At 40.6% G+C, this 19,762-nt stretch overlaps 1 protein-coding gene across 13 annotated transcripts in view; it reads right to left on the bottom strand.

The window, feature by feature from the left end:
* Positions 1-19,762, bottom strand: part of RNF220 (ring finger protein 220) — a 327,501-nt gene that overhangs the window by 67,281 nt on the left and 240,458 nt on the right. For 12 of the 13 annotated variants that reach the window (XM_081914744.1, XM_081914747.1, XM_081914743.1 and 9 more), the window contains 2 exons: positions 14,157-14,252; positions 6,642-6,684 (listed from right to left, as the gene is read on the bottom strand). In XM_081914744.1, coding sequence (XP_081770870.1) covers positions 6,642-6,684; positions 14,157-14,252 — 139 coding nt within the window. Of the gene's footprint in view, positions 1-6,641; positions 6,685-7,450; positions 7,617-14,156; positions 14,253-19,762 lie in introns of those variants that run through there. The other variant, XM_081914740.1, reaches the window with a different exon arrangement.

Below are 19,762 nucleotides of genomic sequence, written 5' to 3'. Positions count from 1 at the left end.
AGCAATCTATCTTGCCAAATTTCCCTCTTCATTACGGCCGTGGCTCACCCTGGACTACACTGACTTTGGCCCTTGAGTTGCAGCAGAAAGTTACTTCAGCTGCACTGTTATGCCTGGACCCTAAAATACAGGGGGAGACCTGCCCTTCCACATTGAGAACTCATCTGTGACAGCCTCTATTTTGTTGATCCAATTTATTTATTTATAAAATGTATACCACCCTATACCTGTAGATCTCAGGGTAGTTCACAACATAAAAGACACAAAATACATAATAAAAACACAAACTCCTCAATAATCCCCACTTCCAAAACATACTTTTAAAGAGCATCAGATGTCACTCAGCCAAAGGCCTGGTTAAAGAGGGACATTTTCACCTGGCTCCTAAAAGTGTGTAATGAAGGTGCCAGCCTGAGGAAAGCATTCCACAAATGGGGAGCCACTGCAGAAAAGGCCCATTCTCGTGTTGCCACCCTTCAGACCTCTTGTGGAGGAGGTACATGAAGAAGGGCCTCAGAAAATGATCTCAGGGTCCAAGTAAGTTCATATGGAGAGGTGGTCCTTGACGTATTGCAGATGATGATGAAGTAGTAGTAGTAGTAGTAGTAGTAGTAGTTTGGATTTGATATCCTGCTTTATCACTACCTGAAGGAGTCTCAAAGTGGCTAACATTCTCCTTTCCCTTCCTCCCCCACAACAAACACTCTGTGAGGTGAGTGGGGCTGAGAGACTTCAGAGAAGTGTGACTAGCCCAAGGTCATTCAGCAGCTGCATGTGGAGGAGCGGAGATGCGAACCCGGTTCCCCAGATTACGAGTCCACCACTCTTAACCACTGTAGCACACTGGCTCTCATAGATAGAAGAACTAATGCTTAGTTCGATCTTTTATGTTACTGACATGTTTTATGTTACTGACATGTTTATCAGGCTCTTGTTTTCTTGCTCTATTAAGGGAGTTTATCATGTGTTATGCTCCTGATTGACAGGTCTTTCTAGGAAACAAGTAGGCTTCTCATGATTCTTACTGGGCATGGGAGCACTCCTCCTTTTCTGAAGTCTTTTCTTATTCTGCTTCATTTTCTCACAAATCCCCTGCCTTTATCTTGCCATGCCTCCACGTGTACTGTGCAGCAGATCCCTGGAACTCTTCTGAAGCTGAGCTCAGCTGCTGGGTGGAAGCATGGAATTCATACTGAGTTCTCTTACATACCTATCTTGTATATGCTTAATCTATGTTTTGTCTGCCATTTAGGCACAAAAACCCAAGCTTGAACTCTGCACCCCATCTATCCTAGGCACCCAGTTGTGCTAAAGAGGCCCAGTCAATATCACTTCTAACCCCCTAACTTGTTTCGTCTATCCATTTATTCATCCTGAAGCTTCTAGAGTAGATTCCATCAGCCTGCTGCTGCTAAAGATGCAATGCCGGCAGATTCCTCACTCAGTCCTGACCGCTTGCCAATCATTACTGGTTCAAGTCCTCTCCATTTCAGTTTCTTGTGCTGGACAAGACTGCATGCATGTCCCAAGTACAGTGCTGATACGAGGTCTAACAAGGTACCTGAACAGTTTGTTGTGAGATGCATTAGGATTTCTGGATATTGAGACCTACTTTAGTCAGAGTGAATTGATTTAAATAATTTAAAATGCCAATTTTTTAATTTAATCATTTAAAAATGCCAAATATTTAATTTTAGTATCTTTTTCTTCATTAATAGTTCTTCATATATTTTCTAAAACTTGGTGCAAATGTGACCACTAAAACATGTTACTTTACAACTAATTAATAGAGTGATATTTACATTATTTGGGCATTCTTATAACTAGGCCTTGCATTTTTCTCTCACATTATATACATTTTGCATGCTTTCTTCCATTCTTTCTTTTCTTTTTAACTCTAGAGGTTGTTGTTTTTTAAGAGTCTATAAGAATTTTTTTTTTTTAGTGACAAATAGCCATGACAATTTATGTGAATAATTATGGGAATATAGGGATCTGAACACTGGACAAAATTGTCTTTTTTTCTTTCCAGCATTGTTCTGTTCTGCTTCAGAACAGGTGGGATTGGTCCAAGTCAAACACAAAAACAAACTGAAATGTTCATGACTGACAGCTTGAAGCAAGGTTTGAGAATTACTGGGCAAACTAGAGTTTATTTTCATGAAGTAAAAAATGAAGGTCCTATGTTTGGTAGAGTGTGCATGATTGTATTTGAGGAATGATCACATTGGTTCTTCATCACTTCAAAGTGATGGGATCATGTGAACCTTTTATTCCATCAGCAACATTAATTTCCAATCCATTTCAGAACATAATTCAAAGTGCTGGTTGTTACCTATAAAACTCTAAACGGCTTGAAACCAAGCTACATGAAGGACTGTCTCATGTGAAGCTGCCCATCCTTAAAGATCTGCTGCTGCACCCCTTGATATGTGTAATTTACCACCGCCATCTTTGCATACAACTACTCTAAGTGGGAAGCAATATCAAGGTCAAAGATTTTTCAAAGACATATCTTTCCAACACCTCTAATTCTGCTAATAAAGAGGTGGTGCACCTTTTGCAGCTATCACTATTTGCTAAATTATTTGAGGCACAGGAAAATGAAGAGAGTCAGCTATTGTGATCTGCGTAGATTTGCATCCCACTTTTAAAAAAAACTCACCAAAAGAACTAGCACTCTTCTAACATGGCTTCTCACAAAGGACCTTCTAAGGCCTTTGACCAAGTCATGGAATAGAGAGTAGAAACAAACAAAAGAAACATAAAAGTAAGTTTTATCTTATGCAATATCTAGTACAGGCAAAGCCTCCTATTCACCTGATTTTCTAGATACATTTCAAATGGTGGTTAGGCCCAGTTTTGGCACAGAAACTGCTATGGCCACTCTGAATGATTATCTCTGTCAGGAGAAAAGCGGGGCAAATGTGTTCCTGTTAATTCTCCTTGATCTCTCAGCTTCTTTCGATACCATCACACAGAGTCTCCTTTTAGAGCAGCTGTCCGAGATAGGGGTGGGCAGCACCAATTTGTGATGGTTCTGGTCCTACTTGGATGGTTGTTTCCAGAGGGTGATGCTTGGGAGATGCTCTTTAGCAATGTGGAGCCCTCAGTGTGCGGTTCCTCAGGGTTCAATTTTATCCCCTATGCTTTTTAACATCTGCATGAAACTGCTGACTGGGGTTATCCAGAGTTTTGAAGTACATTAATCAGCAATCTGATGATGACTTACAGCTCTGCTGCTCCTTTATATCTGCAGGTGTGGTAGTGGACGTGCTGTGTTGTCTTGCCTCAGTAATGGATTGGGTGAGAGCCAATAAACTGAACCTCAATCCAGATAAGGCAAAGGCATTGTTAGTGGGTAGTTCCTTAGACTAGATGAAAGAGAAGCTGCCTGCTCCTGATGGGGTTATACTCCCTCTCAAGGAGCGGATACATCTTGGTGGTGCTTCTGGATCCTTTGCTGTCCCTTGAGGCTCAGGTGACTTCAGTGACGCAGAGTGCCTTCCATCAGCTTTAGACCATCAGCTGAAACCATAATAACAGTCCACCTCTGGATCAGGCCAAAAGCCCATCTAATCCAATACTCTGTTCTATAGTGTCTCCATGGGAATGAGTTTGCAACAGTAGTCTCCAAGGTACAGACATTAGCCCATTAACATAAAGTATAGAGGTAGAAACAGCAAGCTAATCTACTCACTTCCTCCATTTGGCAGAGATCAGTTGATTTCTAGTCTCTTTACAATAACCTCTGTGTTGCTGGAAGTGTTACTGATTTTCAAAAAAAAATGAGTTGGTTGAAGGGGAGGATCTGCAAAGAGAATTTTACCACACCTGGATCTTCAAAGACATCTTGACCAAGTCCTTGTAAAAGACTACAAAGAGAGACAGACTTTGGAAACAGTGGTGTGGCAAAATACAGTCTCAATGAGAGATTTCTATCCCGAGAGTTCAGTGGAACCCCAAAGTAAAAAGATAAATGAATTGCCTATGTCTACAGAAAGTGCCAATCTAGACTAAAAATAACCTGAAGGAAGGATGAACAAAAATACAAGAGTTGATTAAGTTGTTTAGCAAGTGTAAAGCAATCTCCAACTGAAGGATTCTGAACTACTCATATATTGCTAATCCTAGGCAGATAATCATTATTGTTACTTAAGCTTATGGCTGGGCTAGTTCTGCTTGACTAATAACAGTATTCCAAAGAATGAAACTGTAATGGTGTTCAGGTATATAGAAAAGGTGGGGTGGGGGACTGAAAGAGGAATGTGAATCTTGTATGTTATGTGACTTAACAAATCAAAGCAAAATCAAAGCACTGTAGGACTTAAGACCCAAGCTCCAGTCTTTTCCTTGCTGATTTTAGACTCCCAACTATCCTATAACTTTAGCTGTTCTTCAAATACCACAAGATATACAACTAACACAACATAGCAGTTAGTAAAGATAATGAGGAAGAAGAGCAAGTGATGTGTTTATGATGGGACACCAAACACTCACAATGATCTAACACAGAAACAATGAAATGGTTTAGATGCAATATTAAACCACACTTTAGCATTGTGAGAATGAACAACAGGTTGCCCAGGACTCATGCCCCTATCACTACCACAGCCATGCAGAAGAGTTTGGAAACTTTCAATGCTGGTTTTAGATGCATTGCAGATTGCTGTGTCCTCTGAACTAGGTCAAACTATAGTTAGTGGAAACAAGACAACTTCATATCATACGTCTGTGATGATAATTTATTTAAGCCAACCACAGTTAAAACTAATGACAGCTTATGGTTTACACAACATGTTAAACTGGTGATGATCTTCCTGTTATAGCCAAGCCAGAGGGGAGGGTTGGGTATACTGGCCCAAGGTTTACTGAGGTTTGTTCTTATAATGCAAGACCATGGTTTAGCACAGCCTTCTCCAATCTGATGCTCATCAGATTCTTTGAATGCCAACTCCCATTAACCCCAGCCAGGGTGCTCAGTGGTTGGGGAAGATGGGAAATGAAGTTGAAAGCATTTGGAGGCAACCAAGTTGGGAAATGCTGGTTTAGCATTATGTCCAAATACAGCCAACATACAATATATTTGGCAAAACCTAGGTCTGCTTTCAAAAAATGATCATGTTCTTTTTGAAAAATATTAGCATTCTGCTATAATCATTTCCAGTAATAGCTCCAAGTGTCCTAAGGAAATGTTTGCAAGATGATCAATAGAATACCGCAATTGTATTCATTAATCATATCCTAGAATTATTCAGTAGCAGAAATATATTGTAGTTGTGTATGTGAAAGTCAGATCACGTGTATTCACTACATAGTGCACAGTCCTCATTAATTCAAGAGCTCTCTCCTTTTATCCAACATAGTATGTTACAGCTCTGAATCTTGCTGGCATTCAAGAATTCAAGGAAACTTTCCTCCTGCACTGTCAGGATAATTTAAAGTTGCTCTTAACTTCTCAGGGATGAATTTTCATAATCTTTACTCTTGACCAAATTAAAGATGATAAAAATACATGTTTTTCTGTTCACTGGCAGTGGAAGTAGAATCAATTAAAATAAAGGGTCACTATACAAAATGTTTGAAAAATTATTCCTACTTAGTGACAATACACTGTGTTTTACGTACTATTGGATAAAAATTACAAAATACATCTTGAATTAATTACTTCTCTGAAGGCAGGTCTATTCTAAGACCAAAAATTATGGAATCTGCTATTACATACACAGTAGTAATAGTTAGGTTCAGCTCCAAGTTGCAAATTACTGAGGTATCAGGTCCATATAACCAGGTGAGATATTAAAGGCTTTTATCCTGCACATTGTTTCAAAACAGCATTGGGGGAGGGTGTTGAAAGAAAGGTGGAATTTAAAAAAGTTGTAATAAATGAAACAAACAGGAATTATAGTTGTATGTATTTTTTTAGCTGTAAGCAGGTATTGTTGACAGCTGGAGATTATAACAGGTAACCAAGTGAAAACAATGCCATTGGGAAAAAAGACTAATCTCATTACACCCATAAGTAAATCATTATTTTTAAAATGGCAAGCAGTAAAATAATTATTCTACTTGGCATTGATAATTTCTCCTTTGCAATATTAACCAGGCCATTTAACAATAAGTGGTGGTACCCCAATTGTGGCATGCCCTCCTCAGAGAGGCCTGCTTGCCACCTCTTTATGGCCATTTCAATGCCAGGTAAAATACTTAAAAAAAATAATTCTCCCAAGCATTTTCAGATCTGTGATTATTTAAAGTTTTGAACTGTAATCTACTGCTTCCACATGGTGTGTTTTTAATAATGTTGAGTAAATGATTCTCTCTCTTACCTTTGCTGACAATAATTTCCTGCAATTGTTGTTTTACCGCATTATATTTTATGTTTGCAAGCTGCCTGAAAAGCAATGTCATTGGGAGGCCTACATAAATGTAACCCAGGGGCAGCAACTTAAGACAGGGTTCAGAGAGGAACAAAACGTGTTAGGAATACAAATGATTGATTTGAAGCTTTAACCCTTTGGGGCATATTTAGTTCAGGAATCTTGTAAAGAAAGGAAGCATTATACTTGTTAGGCCCAGATAATGAAAGTCTTCATCTTGGAACAAGGGGGAAAATGGTACAGGATTTCTTCTGCACTCACCATTCAGCCGGGTCTGTCTGTTTGCTCTCACTCGCAAGAAGGTCTGTTAAGATAAGATCAGGAGCAAAAAAGCATTAGGAACTTGCTGGTGAGAAAACCACAGAGTTATTTACCCCATTCTGAGAAGCAGTCTTAGGGAGTGTATGGGGGAATTAGATTAGAAAAATCCACCACAGCACTCTCATCTACCTGACAAACTTCCCTTTTGGGTGTTGCCTATATTTACCAATTCAAACCAATACCACAATTTAATCTTCCCCAGATAACTTCTTAAAACACAAATACACCCACATTTCCTCTGACTTGGCTGTTGTCGAAATATACATATCCACAGCACCCTAAATGTAGTTCATCCCAACTGCTTGCAAGGTTCCATACCACTTCCCCACTCCCTAATTCCTCAGCCTACAAGACTACTGTATGGGGGAAAGCAGCCTACAGCCTGCTGTCTAGCTTTGGCTTAGCTATAAATTAATCTCCTTACAAATGAACAAGTATACCAGTATTGCTCTTAGTTCCTAGATACCAAAAATAAACAACCTCCTCCTGGTCTTTCCCCTCCAGGGACCCGTGTCATCCTTAGATAAACAAAGCCGTTCTGCACGGCCCCGAAGATGGGAGGAGGGTATGCCTCGTCCTTAAATGAAAAAAATGCACCCTCCAAGTTTATGGATATGGATATAAGCAGACCCCTCCCACCTCAGGGATGATGGCCCAACCCCCGTTCGGATGTAAACAAGCCCCATCTCCTGCCCTGGCGGCTCCGGCCCCAGAGACGCTCCGGCCTCTCAGACGCGCCCCGCTCGCACCTCTTCTCGACCACCGGGTTCCCTTCTCTCGCTCTGCATGGCCGGGGATGAGGGCGGATGCAGGCAACGGCCCCGGCACCTGCAATCAGCTCCCCATAACAGCGGCCGCCGCCATGTTAGCTCCGATCATGTGACCAGGCGTCGCCGCGGCCTGCGCGGGGTGAGAGTTCAGGGGGAGGAAGCTGTTCTCATGGCAACGGGGCAGCAAAGAGCGGTCTGGGACTAGGGACTTCTGCTTTTGCTACCACGCTTTCTTCTTCGCGCCGCAAATACCACTAGGCTTGATGCGATCTCCCTCAGCCCCTCCTCTAACACCACCAGGAGCCCAATTCCCGAGACGCAACTGCTCACTCCCCATATCCCCACGCAGGGCTATAAACGTCCCCGGCACAAAGCAGCACTTCCTTTCCCGTCGCTCGGCGTCTCCCCCAAAATCTGCCCTATTAATGGACGTCTGTGTTTTGAAGAGAAGCACGGAAGGTACATTCTTTTACGCAAGCAAATCCTCCGGCAAGTCGGCGAAGGAAACAGGGACACTGCTAAATGCGTGCAACACCCCTGTCGTCACATCAAGGCTGCCTCCCTGTGTCTTAAGTGTTCATACGTGTACATGCATTCCTGTACAACTACAGACAAGATGCAGTCTGCTCCCCAAGCATAAATTTAACTTGCCGAGACTTTGAGAAATGAGCAGGAAAATGGCAAGCTAACAAAATTTGGATAGATAACTTTGCAATTAGCAGCCCCGATATTGCCACCGTTGTAAACAGACAGTTCAAGCTTATATCCAGTGCTTTTCTTCTGGGGGGATGCAGGGGTTCGCATACCCTTAAACATTTTGTGAATCTAAGTTTGGCCTTATTGAGGGTCAGGTCAGTATTTCAATATGAGTAGGAAAATGAGAGTACCCATAAACATTTTTTAAGAAAAAAAGCACGGCTTATTTCTATTACAAAAAGTGCAGGAACCCACTCCAACTTTCTGTAGAAGGCAAGCTGCCTTTTTGGGTGCCCTGCACCAATAAAGTAACTTCCCAGGTATAAGCAGCTTCATAACTTTGAACCTTAAGAACCCTCAGCAATAATAGTTGTGAGGCTAAGCAGAAGAAAACCAACAACCCAGCAGTGCACACTTGCACACAAGGTGCAACTGTATAAAGGTACCCCTCTTGATAAATTGATGTCTCCATTGAGAGAGGCACCAGTTTTCTAAGAAATGCTATAGGTATCACTGGACGTTGCTAGAATCACATCCAGTAAATTGTTCTTGGCATGTGTGGAAAGTCTGGCTTTTTATTAAGCTATGTGAAATACTTAGTATTTTACCTGCCGTGTGCATGTATAATAAAAAGGGCTAACAAAAAGTGGTGTGTGCAGGTCTTGTAGACTCCTAGAAACATAAGCATTCCTCCCTTTTCCTGTCAAAAGGCAGTGATGAGCTGAAGTTCTCTATAGGGATGAAATGAAGATAAAACCTTACCAAATACAACATGTTATTGGACAAAGCAGTCATTATTTTAGTCTTTTATGACTCTAAAGTCACAGTCAGTGATTGCAAGAATGATAAATCTATAAAATGGCCTTTATCCTGCCAACCAGGGTCCACATCCTGCAAACACTTAAGGGAAGTGATTCACTTTGATCCTATTAGCAATCCTGCTGAAGCCATCAAAGACTATCCAAGTGTTTAAAGGCAAACATGTGTGACAGTGTTGCAATCCTGAGGCCTAAATTGCTTTAAAAAAAAAACCTTTAAAAACCGTAAGCCTCTCGAAATGCTTTTTTCCTAAGCTTTTGAATTATTTCAATATACCGGGCTTTTCCATGTTTCTTTTCAGTAAATACATAACTTAAGGGATGAAATTTGGGACAGGTCTGCACCCTTCTGATCTCTCTGCTATTTTATACTTTTTAACTCATTTTGATATCTCTTGCACATCTCCCCTACAAGGTGGGGACACTAGCTGTACAGTCTTAAATGAGAGATTACTCATTTTTTATTGTATTGTAGTCTGTTCCCATTTATATTAATTATAATTCACTGGGGTCAATTGCAGATAAGATATCTTAGGTCAATATGCACAGAAGTAGACAGTATGATTTTGAAGGGGGAAAAAGAGAAAAATCAAGTATTTTGGGCAATCTCAACTGTCTGCTGTCTATTTTCCTAATTAGCACCTCTGTATGCTAAGTCTGCACTGATTTTAAGAAACAGCAAATGCCTTGTATCTGTCACAAACTGATGTATGAATGAAATGCTTTATATTTCACAGATGTTAAGACATTATTTTGTAAGCTAAAACAAGTAGTAAAATACATATTATTGAGGTTTTGAGGAGAGAGGAGGAGGGCAATTGTTTCAAGTGAAGTCTCGGCTGGCAGCTTCGTTCTAGTACACTGAGCCTCTTCTTTAGAAGCTTTATCCACATTATCTGATGCACTTGAGTTGCCAGTGGACTATCCCTCAGTGACTTGTGCAAGAATGCAGCACATCACAATATACTAGTCTTTATATTTCTGGGTGCAAAATACTGTAACGTATCTTGGAGTTTAGGGAGTACCATTGGGAATTCCTTCACTCTACTGTTTAAGCACATCTTCAAAGGATGTGCGTATTATGAATCTTTGGAAGACAAGATCAGCCCATATAAAGACCAGCCAGCAACCAACAAAGGCATTGTGTGTACTTGTGCAAAGCAAAAACAAATCTCTGTAATAAACTGGATAATGTAAGCATATTTTAATGGCCTGATTAGTACTGTACATGCTGGCAATATCTATGGAAGGTGGAGGGGACATGGGCTGGCACATTTACAGAAGGAGCCATAGCCTACTGATTCTGCCAAAGGCAGAATGCACCTGGGCTGAATGAGATTGGCTCCTCCTCTCAGTTTGACTGCCTAGAGAGAGGGTGAAATCCTATTTTTAATGGATTTTTCTTCAGGCAAATTGCACTTTTACCAAGCAGCTCCACTCTACTTACTATCCAAACCCTGGTCTGGAATATTGGAACCTGACTCTGTCTAGTGCTTAGCATCCTCATTTCACATTTATTACAAGGAGAGATAGGAGTGCTCCAATATTTTCTAGGACCTGACCTAAATTGATTCTCTGTGTTAGACTCTGTGTTATACTCTTTAACTGGAACAGCTCTTTCTTTTTGTCAAGAAACAGTCATGTCATTAATCCTATTCTTATGCAGAAAGCTGGGAAGAAAGGACACAGTATAAAAATTCCATTTTCAAAAAGCAATACTGTTCTCCTTGTGTTACTCAAGAGATGTCAGATTAATGCAGCCAGAGCAACTTCAAACCTCTCATTTACCTACCTACCTACATTTCTGCTTCCTTTCACCTCTTTTCCTCAACCATCCTGCCGTTGCTATTTCACTCAACATGATCACTCAAAAAAACCAACAACTTCCTGTCAGTTTCACTTGCTCTCTCTGAAAACAATTCAAGGCTTCTGGGCCTGAGCTGCAAATGCAGAGGGGACAGTTTCAATTGCAACATAATCTGTTCTTTTTCTTTATACCATAATTCCACAACAATATTTGTAGTAGCCTTTCTATAACTCTAGTTTAAATCAAATGCATGTGGGACAACACTGTTAACTTAAAACATTTCTCCCCTTTTCTATAAGAACACAGAAAAATGCAGTATAGGTGCCAAACAGCCAAGTAGGAGAGAGCTAGCAACTAATTTTGGCTGCCAAATTATAACTTGGACTAGATCCTAGTTTTCTGATCAACCTTTCAGCTCTCATAATAACGCTTCACTTCCTAATTCTGTTCCTACTGAATTTTCCCTTGCTTTACCAGATTACATTTGTATCCAACTAGATCTAAATACATATTTCAGGAACTGTTGACCACTAATTACCCCATGTGGCAAGCAAAATCACTACAACTTCTTGGGCAGGTACCTTCCAGAATGACTATTCAAGCCTGGGCAGGAAGGAAAACAAGAGGCTTCTTGTCTCAGTAGAACTTTGCTTGTTCTACTAAGATCCATTCCAGACTGTTACTGTTTTGCGGGAAAGATTCAATTGCATACCAGCTAATTAAGGTTCGCACAATTAAAGTAGATTAAAGCATTCTGGTGCTCTTGCACAACAACCCCACTTTAGAAAAAGGACTTTTTGTGGTGCAGAAAGTGATGAGGCAATGCACTAGACTAGAAAGTGTTGGAAATGATTGACGGGAAGCCATATAACAATGCAAACAAACCAGGATGAAACAAAATTTAAAAAATTCCTTCCAGTAGCACCTTAGAGTAAAACAAGGATGAATGTTCAATAAACAGGTCATGTGGAGGTACCCCAGTTCTGCCTTCTGGTTTACCCTCTGATCCTGATTTTACTATGGTCCCGACTCCTACTGGCTCTGCGTTGGTTTTTGACCTCTGATCCTTATTACTCTATGTTCCTGAGTCCTGTCTTCTGATTTCACCTCTGGTACTAATTGCTATTCAATCTTTATTCTCTGACCCTGCCTCCTCACTTCCCTTGGGTCCTGACTCCATGTTCCCAACTGCAGACCACAACCCATAGCCCAGTTCTGACAGCTCTAGATGTATGGCTGTGGTTCATGTGGTTATTTTGTAAGGAATTTTAGAAAGCTTGGACAGGACAGCCCTGTTGATGCTTTACAAAAGGTAGGTGCAGATTACCATTTACTATGTAATTGCCACCTGCAAACACATGCATGCCGTAGTGTTTGCAAGTGGCAATTAAATAGTAAATGGTAATCTGCACCTACCTTTTGTAACCTCATGGCAGCTGACTGCACCATTTATCCACATAAAATATATGTTCTCTACAGATCACTGGTAGCAGGGATGTGGAAATATTTGCTTTATCACAGAGAGCTCCCACATGTAATTGCAGGTGCATCAGGTTAAGTTTTCATGTGATCACTATGGGCTAAATGGTGAACTGTTTCTGTCCCTGCTAAGACACCAACAGAGCTTATCAGTGCAAACTTTGTGAAATTTCCTTCAGAACAACCTCATAAGCAAAAGTTTGCTTCCCAATCTCTCACTAATATATACAGTATATTTCCTAGCAGATCATAAATGCCATAAAGAACTTGCAATGCAAAATTACCAGCACTGCAGTTTTAAAGAAATATATAACCAGGGCACACATCCAGCACGTGAAAAGCTCAGCTTGCAGCTCTTGGAATCAAGGGGAGAATTTTATTTTATTTTATTTGCATAAAGCCCATTGGATTAGCTCCCAGAGGAGATTTATCTCTGATGCCTGTGTATTTCCCTAGTCATATTCTAGTTATACACTGGAGTTGCTTTGTACTACTACGGCCTGCAAATTCTAGAGCAGTAAAAATACAAAAAAGGATCCTCCTCCAGTCTTCTACCCTATAAAAGCAAACTATAATTCCCATTTGCCTCTCCATCAAGAATTTATGAGTCTCCGTGAAGTGCCTGTTGTGAAAAGTAAAGCCATCAAATGCAAACTGGGATCACTTACAGAAGAATACTATTAGCAATGTTTATCTGTATTTGACAATATTCAGAACAGTGTTGATTCATTTTTGAAAGCGTGAACTAGCAGAAAGTAGAGTGTGAGCACTTCATATCTCTGGCATAGTCTGAACTATATAAACTATGACTATGGCAGGAGCTACTAACAATTAAGAAAAGACATATAATGCTAGATATATTAGTCATACAATAGACACAAACGTTCATCCCAATCTCAGACCACTACTGATTCATTAGCACAGTTATGCACTGGCTGCAATCCAATTAGCAGTACAGACCATATACCCATAGAGATGATGGGCAGCACCCCATAATGTGTGTGCGTGTGCACATATTTCAGACTCTAATAGGAACTGTAGTTGTACTTCTATTGGCTTTGGACACAGTACAGCAGATAACCTTTGTGTTGGCTTTGAACATACTACAGCAGATAACCTTTGTGTTCACACCTTAATAAACTATACAAAACTTACTGAACAATTAAATCGACAAGGCTACAACACTTTTTACACCTGCAAATTCCATTTACATGATTTTCAGAATGGAGTCCCACTGGTGGTGACTTGTTTCTGGCTAATTGGGGCATTATGCTTAGTCCTATTTTCCATCCATTTACAAAATACAGTAATATCAAAATTAAAACTAACGTGATTCAATAATTGTTACAGGGTACCAGGCAGAGGGCCTTCTCAGTAGTGGCACTCTCCCTGCGGAACGCCCTCCCTTCAGATGTCAAGGAGATAACTTTTAGAAGACAATTTTTAGAAGACATCTGAAGGCAGCCCTGTACAGGGAGATTTTATGTTTTTAGATATACTGTAAGCCACCCAGAGTGGGTGGGGTATAAATAGAGATGGGTGGGGTATAATTATAATAATAATAAAACTGTAACTGTATTATTAACTTAACAACTGTATTTTATGCCATGATGCACCAAGAAGCATTAGGAACCAGAAAGCTATACTGGGTGCAAACCTGTTAAGGGTATTATTTAACATTTGTATACCATACTACTTTTTTTGGCAAGATTTCCCAGATGCAAGGAGATATGCATTAAACAAGGGGGGCGGTATTATAATCCCTGAAAAACACAAAAGGCTAAAAAGTTAAGGACTTGAATGGCAGCACTGAAAGAACTAGTAGTGGCACTTAGTAACTCCTGGTTTCCAGTCATCAGCTGAGTCCTCCTGGTTGCTCTCTCACCTGGTATCTGTCTGAGTGATGGATATCATCTGAGGAGTGAGGTGATGCTGTTGGAGAGTCTCCTTCTCGCTTGATTGAGGCTGACAACAAAATTGACTGTGGAAGAAGTGGGGAAAGGGAGAAGCAGTTAACAATGCAAAGTGTTCCTTGTTCTCAAGAGGAAGCGTAGAAGGATGTGTGATATGTAATAGCAAAAAATGCTAATTAAGAAAACATGATCACCAACAACCAGCTATAGAGAGGGACATCTTCTAAGTTAGATGGACATGTGGTGTGATAACTCTTGAGATTGCTTTTGAGAATGATGCAGGAAGTCATTCAAAGAGCTAAATATTCACCTCATGCCAAACCTGTCACCCAGTATGGGACAAACAAGAATATCATTTCTGGGCCTCATGTGTGGTGGCTTGCATACAGTGCCTATGTTTAGGAATGGATGCATGAACATTGCCCCTCTTTGTCCTCCATTGTGCTCCTAAGTTTGTGTTAGTGGCAGAGGTAGCTGTATTATTTAGCTTTGTATCTCTCACATGGAAATACATCACTGAAGAACAACACTGGCAGTCATGACATAGAAACACCAGTTCACAACTACATCTTGCAGGAACTACTGCCCATTAGGGAAAGAGAGATGATTTGGAAAAAGTAAAGACAGCAACTTGGAATTTTTGGGTTAAGTGAAAGGCATTGTATGAAATAATGTTCCCCCATCATCTCCACTCCAGTATCACTGGCATACACATTGGGAAACTACATAATTATACATACAGGTAAAGTATACATCATCTGGGATTATAAAAGAATGTGCAATACTATCTCTGCACCTGGACAAGAAAGATGCCACCAAAATGCATAGGATAAAGGTGAGCAGTGCCTTGGTCAAATGACCACATATGAGGCTCCCTAAGAAGCCCATGCTAAATATTACTTTTGCTAAAGAAAACTTTTTTATTTGCATTTCTTAGCCATTGAAATACTATCTGAGGGTTTAAACAGGGATACAAGCAAAAGCACCTCAGTTGCACCTCCTAACTTTTAATGTGCATGAAAATATATCAGAAAATGTACTCAAACAAAAAGACATAAAAGCAGTAATGCAGAATCAGTGGGGAGAAGCATTTGGTGCCAAACACTATTCAACTGCACAGATCCATTCAGTAATTACAAATATTAGTATATTATTAAACCTTTTTCTAATTACAGTATAGGATTTCCTATACTGTTACAGTACAGGATTTCCTATACTGTTAATCTCAGAAATATCCCAAATAACACAGAATTTCCTTTCTTTTACCACAAGCTATGCAGGCAAAATTGTCAGCAGTTTACTTGAAACTGTGAAGGTTATCAGTACTGTGCAAACTTCAGAGCAATGGGAGAGGTATAAATTCCATGCACAAAAAAGATTTATGGGAAATGATAGAGCGCTTTGACAATATTTTAAGGAGGTTCATTTACTGAGAACAGGGATGCTAACAGGATTTTCTGGGCTCACTATATGTTGATTTGACTCTCCACCCATTTGCATAGATTTGCATATGCTTTGTCATTTGTGCAAATGTTCTCATTTTCAGGTGGAGTGCAGCCCCCCCCCAAAAAAAAATCAGTGGTCACTGACAAACAGCAGGTGAGCAGGTGAAGCTCACATGCTCAGCAACAGGAGATAGCTTTTTCTTTTTTCACTCTTCTTCCCCCCTCATTAACCACAATTTTAGTTCCAGAACGTTTCAGGAACTCTTTCTTTCTTTCTTTCTTTCTTTCTTTCTTTCTTTCTTTCTTTCTTTCTTTCTTGGGAGGGGGATATGTCAAGATAATGATGGAGCTTAGTATCCTGTGGATCTACACCCTCCCCTGCTACCTTTGATCACGTCCTGCTTTGGTCTTCATCATTCACAAAACACTGTCAGTGGGACAGTGTTATTGGTGGAGCTTTCTGACTCACTGGTGGTCAGTTGGGCAGCTGGACTCCCTCTCTGTTAGCATTGTGGCCCTTCTACCAATCTTATAGTTCCTCAGCTGCCCTTTAGGGGAGCAAATAATTGTCCCACAAGCAAACAAGCAAACAGGTTGTCTCATGTGACTTCCATTTTTGTGTAATTACCATGCTGCTTGTTATACTTTAAATAGTCTTCTTCTCTTTCCCATTAATCCAGCTGATAACTCTCTAAGTAACTCTACTCAGGCCACTATTTTTTTAAAAAAGCAAAGCCTTTCTGAACCAGCCTAGCCTCATATCACCCACTTCTCTGTTGCCACTGGATTATCCCCCATCCCCAGTAGTGACCCGAGGCAAGGTGCCCACCCACTCCAAACCATCTGAGCTCTGTAAAATAAGCTCAGCTAAGTAGTGAACAACTTAAAATGTGCATATATTTGCATGTCAATGGCTATTAGCCTATTTTCTAGGAAATTTGCCAACCCAATTACATTAACATCTCTGGGCTGGTGTGTAATGTGCAAAAACTAGCCAACAGTTCCTCACTAAACTTACCACAGCCTTATAGTTGGGTTTGGATTTATAATCTTGACTGATTCAACCTCAGCTCAGATTAGTCATATACACAGACACTTTAAACCTAAATAAGTTTGTGACAGCTGAAAGCCCCTGTCTTTTGAGATAATGGAGTGGTCACTTTGAAGGGGGTGAAAACTGTTACTGTGTTTTGTGATCATGTAGTTTATTATAATTTATTTGAAAAAGAGGGGTGTAAGTTTATTAAATAAATAGGCAAATAAAACAATGTTTATAAAATCCTACACGAACCAACCATTTGAGGAACAAATACCCTGGTCGTCTAACTGCAGCAAGAAACAATTTTCAGAGAAGTACCCACCTTGCAAAAATGTGACCATCTTTGTATCAGAAAGGGCCAAGATAGCAAAATAAAATTTGAAGCTAAAGGATGGGATCCTTCTCCCCATATCATAATAGGCTAGATACAACATTTTGACATCAGGGAGGGCTCTGGTTGCAATGTAAACCCTTGCCTTCTTTCTCAGATTGCATGTAACAACCTGATCGCAGGAGTTAAAGATACTTCCCTTTTCAATTTGCTTCTGTGAAGAAATAAAAGTGCACAAGCCATCGACTCTGCTTCAAGGAACCTCAACAACGACTCTCATTGCTCCTCATCAGCCCCCACATGCCTGCCTGCCCACTCCCATCCACCCTTGCAAGTCGCTCTAATCCAATATTATTATCTGAAAAATGGCTGGGCTAGCTACGGAGACAGTAAATTAAACGTTATGTATTAGTTTTTAGCATGTGGTCCCAAGAAGAACGCTGGCCCCATTTATTCGACAAACCTCCTGAGCACCATGACAACGACCTCCAGAAAAAATGCAGGGCTAAACTAATCCCAAAGACGTCAATCTCAGACCCTCTTCTACATAAGCTTGCCGTTTAGATGAATAAACTGTCTCCTTAAAATGGTAGCAAGCGGTTCTATTCTAAATACCTCGGCAGCATCTTAAACATTGTATCAGTGAGTCAAGCCCCTGCTCTAGCACCAAACCGCACTTCATTTGTGTTTCTCATTTCACCAAGGTGGAATGGCAACTGCTTCTCCATTTAGGCTGCGTCAGGAGAATTATCAGGCACATAGATGGGATGGAGGGGGAGGAATGGGAGCAGAAGGTTTAGAATTAGAAATCTTGTCAGCTTTAAATGCCCATCTTGCTCCTTCCTACCAGCATTACTGTTTGGTTGTTGGCTGGTAGATTGTGCTCAAAGCTGGACTCAGATTTGATCAAAGGTGGGTCACCCCAATGACACCACAACCATCTTTTTGATAGCAGGTAAAAATGGATTCGAGGGTGAAGAGGAAACAAGAAGAAGGGATGGATGGGTGGATGATAGATTGAGGGAGAGGAAGATTAAGTCTCTTCTTTGTTGCAGATTGTCTGCCACCAGAAAATACGAAAGGTCCATTGTTTTAATGCTTACAATTTGCACTTTTCTGAATCAAAAGAATAACAATTTGAGGTCACATAACCTCTTGACTAATGAGCAGTGTTCTTCAACCTGTGGATTGTGATCGAAATGTTAACTGGGCCCATTCTAATGTGGCCAATGGACCCTGGGTTCCCTTAAGGGCAAGTTCTTATTCCTGCATGGAGTCTGTTTTCCTGTATTTTTGTTTGAAAAGAAAATCCTGAAGGAGAAGGTATGGATGCACATCTACTTTGAAAAATTAGGTGCCAGCTCATGTTCTCCTCAGAAAACCTCTTTCTTCATGCAGACAATGGGCCAAAACAGGAGATAACCTGTATTTAGTCTACCTAACTGAGGGCAGAGTATGAACCTGAGGCCTTCCTGGTTTTCCTAGACTAAAACAGCTATTATCCTTGACCATTAGCTGGAGTCCAAAAACATCTAGAGAGCTACAGGTTCCCCATCCCTGAGGTTCTAAATAAACAAAAGTGTTGGAGAATTTCATCAAATCCTCAACCATCCAAATCAATTAACCCAATGGTGCAGGACAACTATACAACTATTGACACTATAATCATGAAGTTTTTTTTTTTTTAAAAGAAATAAGCCAGTCAATTCAACCCACCCCACAAAAAACCACAAAAGGCAACCTGAACTCTTGTGATTGGACCCTCTGATACACCAGCAGCCTTTTGTTCCCTAGGGAGTTACTATCTACAAGGAAAAATTATGTCTCCTCATGCCCCCTGGACACTCTCAACACCGGGTCATCTTTCCTGTCCTCTCAAAGAAACTTGACATTCCTAGCAAAATGGTTGAAATAAAAAAGCAGAGAACGCTGTTAAAGGAATATAATATTGTATTTCTCCTTTGTCTCTTGAATCGAACCAGTGGAATGGCACCAAAATGTCATGGAGAATAAATGCTTCCAAGTCACCAATCATCTTGGAATCACTGAAGATTGCCCAAATATCGGGGGGCAGGATTTACCTAACAAAACCCATCAGTTGAAGGCCTCTGCAACGGGGCTTTCCTCCCACTATTCCCACTGTGAAATTGGCTGGGGGGAGGGTAAGAAGAACCCAGAATAGCATATGGGGAGGGGGGATTGTTCTCTCTGGCCAGCTGATATACTTGTGGAGACAGAATATTTGCAATAGCAAGATGCTGAATTTCACCCTTGATTTCTCTTGGCTTTGTCTTCTACATAGCAATGGAGCTTTTTGGTTATATTAACCTACTCTGCAATCTAGTATGGAGGATGCAGATGTATTGGTAATTGTGCTAATTGTGCAGGACCAGCACCCTGAAGTCCAGCCTTCCCCTCCTTCCGAAGCACTAATCTGTAATAGCAACCAACAACCTGACCAAACCTTTCTCAGCGAGAGCTCCTTTCCCTATACCATTTCCAAGGCAAGCCACCATTTCACTCTGGAAAGGCAGAGCAGGAGACTTGTGCGAGTACCAGTGAGGCCTCATATTTCTAGCCCTCCTTTAAATCATCCCTCCGTTGGGTAAAGGCACTCTCTGTTGAGGTTATAAACCCTAAGAGGATCAGCCTCAGCATTACACCTGGGGCACGCTAAATAAAAAAAGGTCACCGGTGCTTTTTAAACATGGACAAAAAAGCAGTAAAATGTGTTTGGGAAAAAAAATCTGGCATTAAATCATG

Source organism: Podarcis melisellensis (genome assembly GCF_964234715.1).
Source record: "Podarcis melisellensis genome assembly, chromosome: 6".
In the NCBI taxonomy this organism is placed as follows: Eukaryota; Metazoa; Chordata; class Lepidosauria; order Squamata; family Lacertidae; genus Podarcis; species Podarcis melisellensis.
The sequence above is the reverse complement of the archived record's forward strand: the minus strand, read 5'-3'. Positions and strand labels throughout refer to the sequence as shown.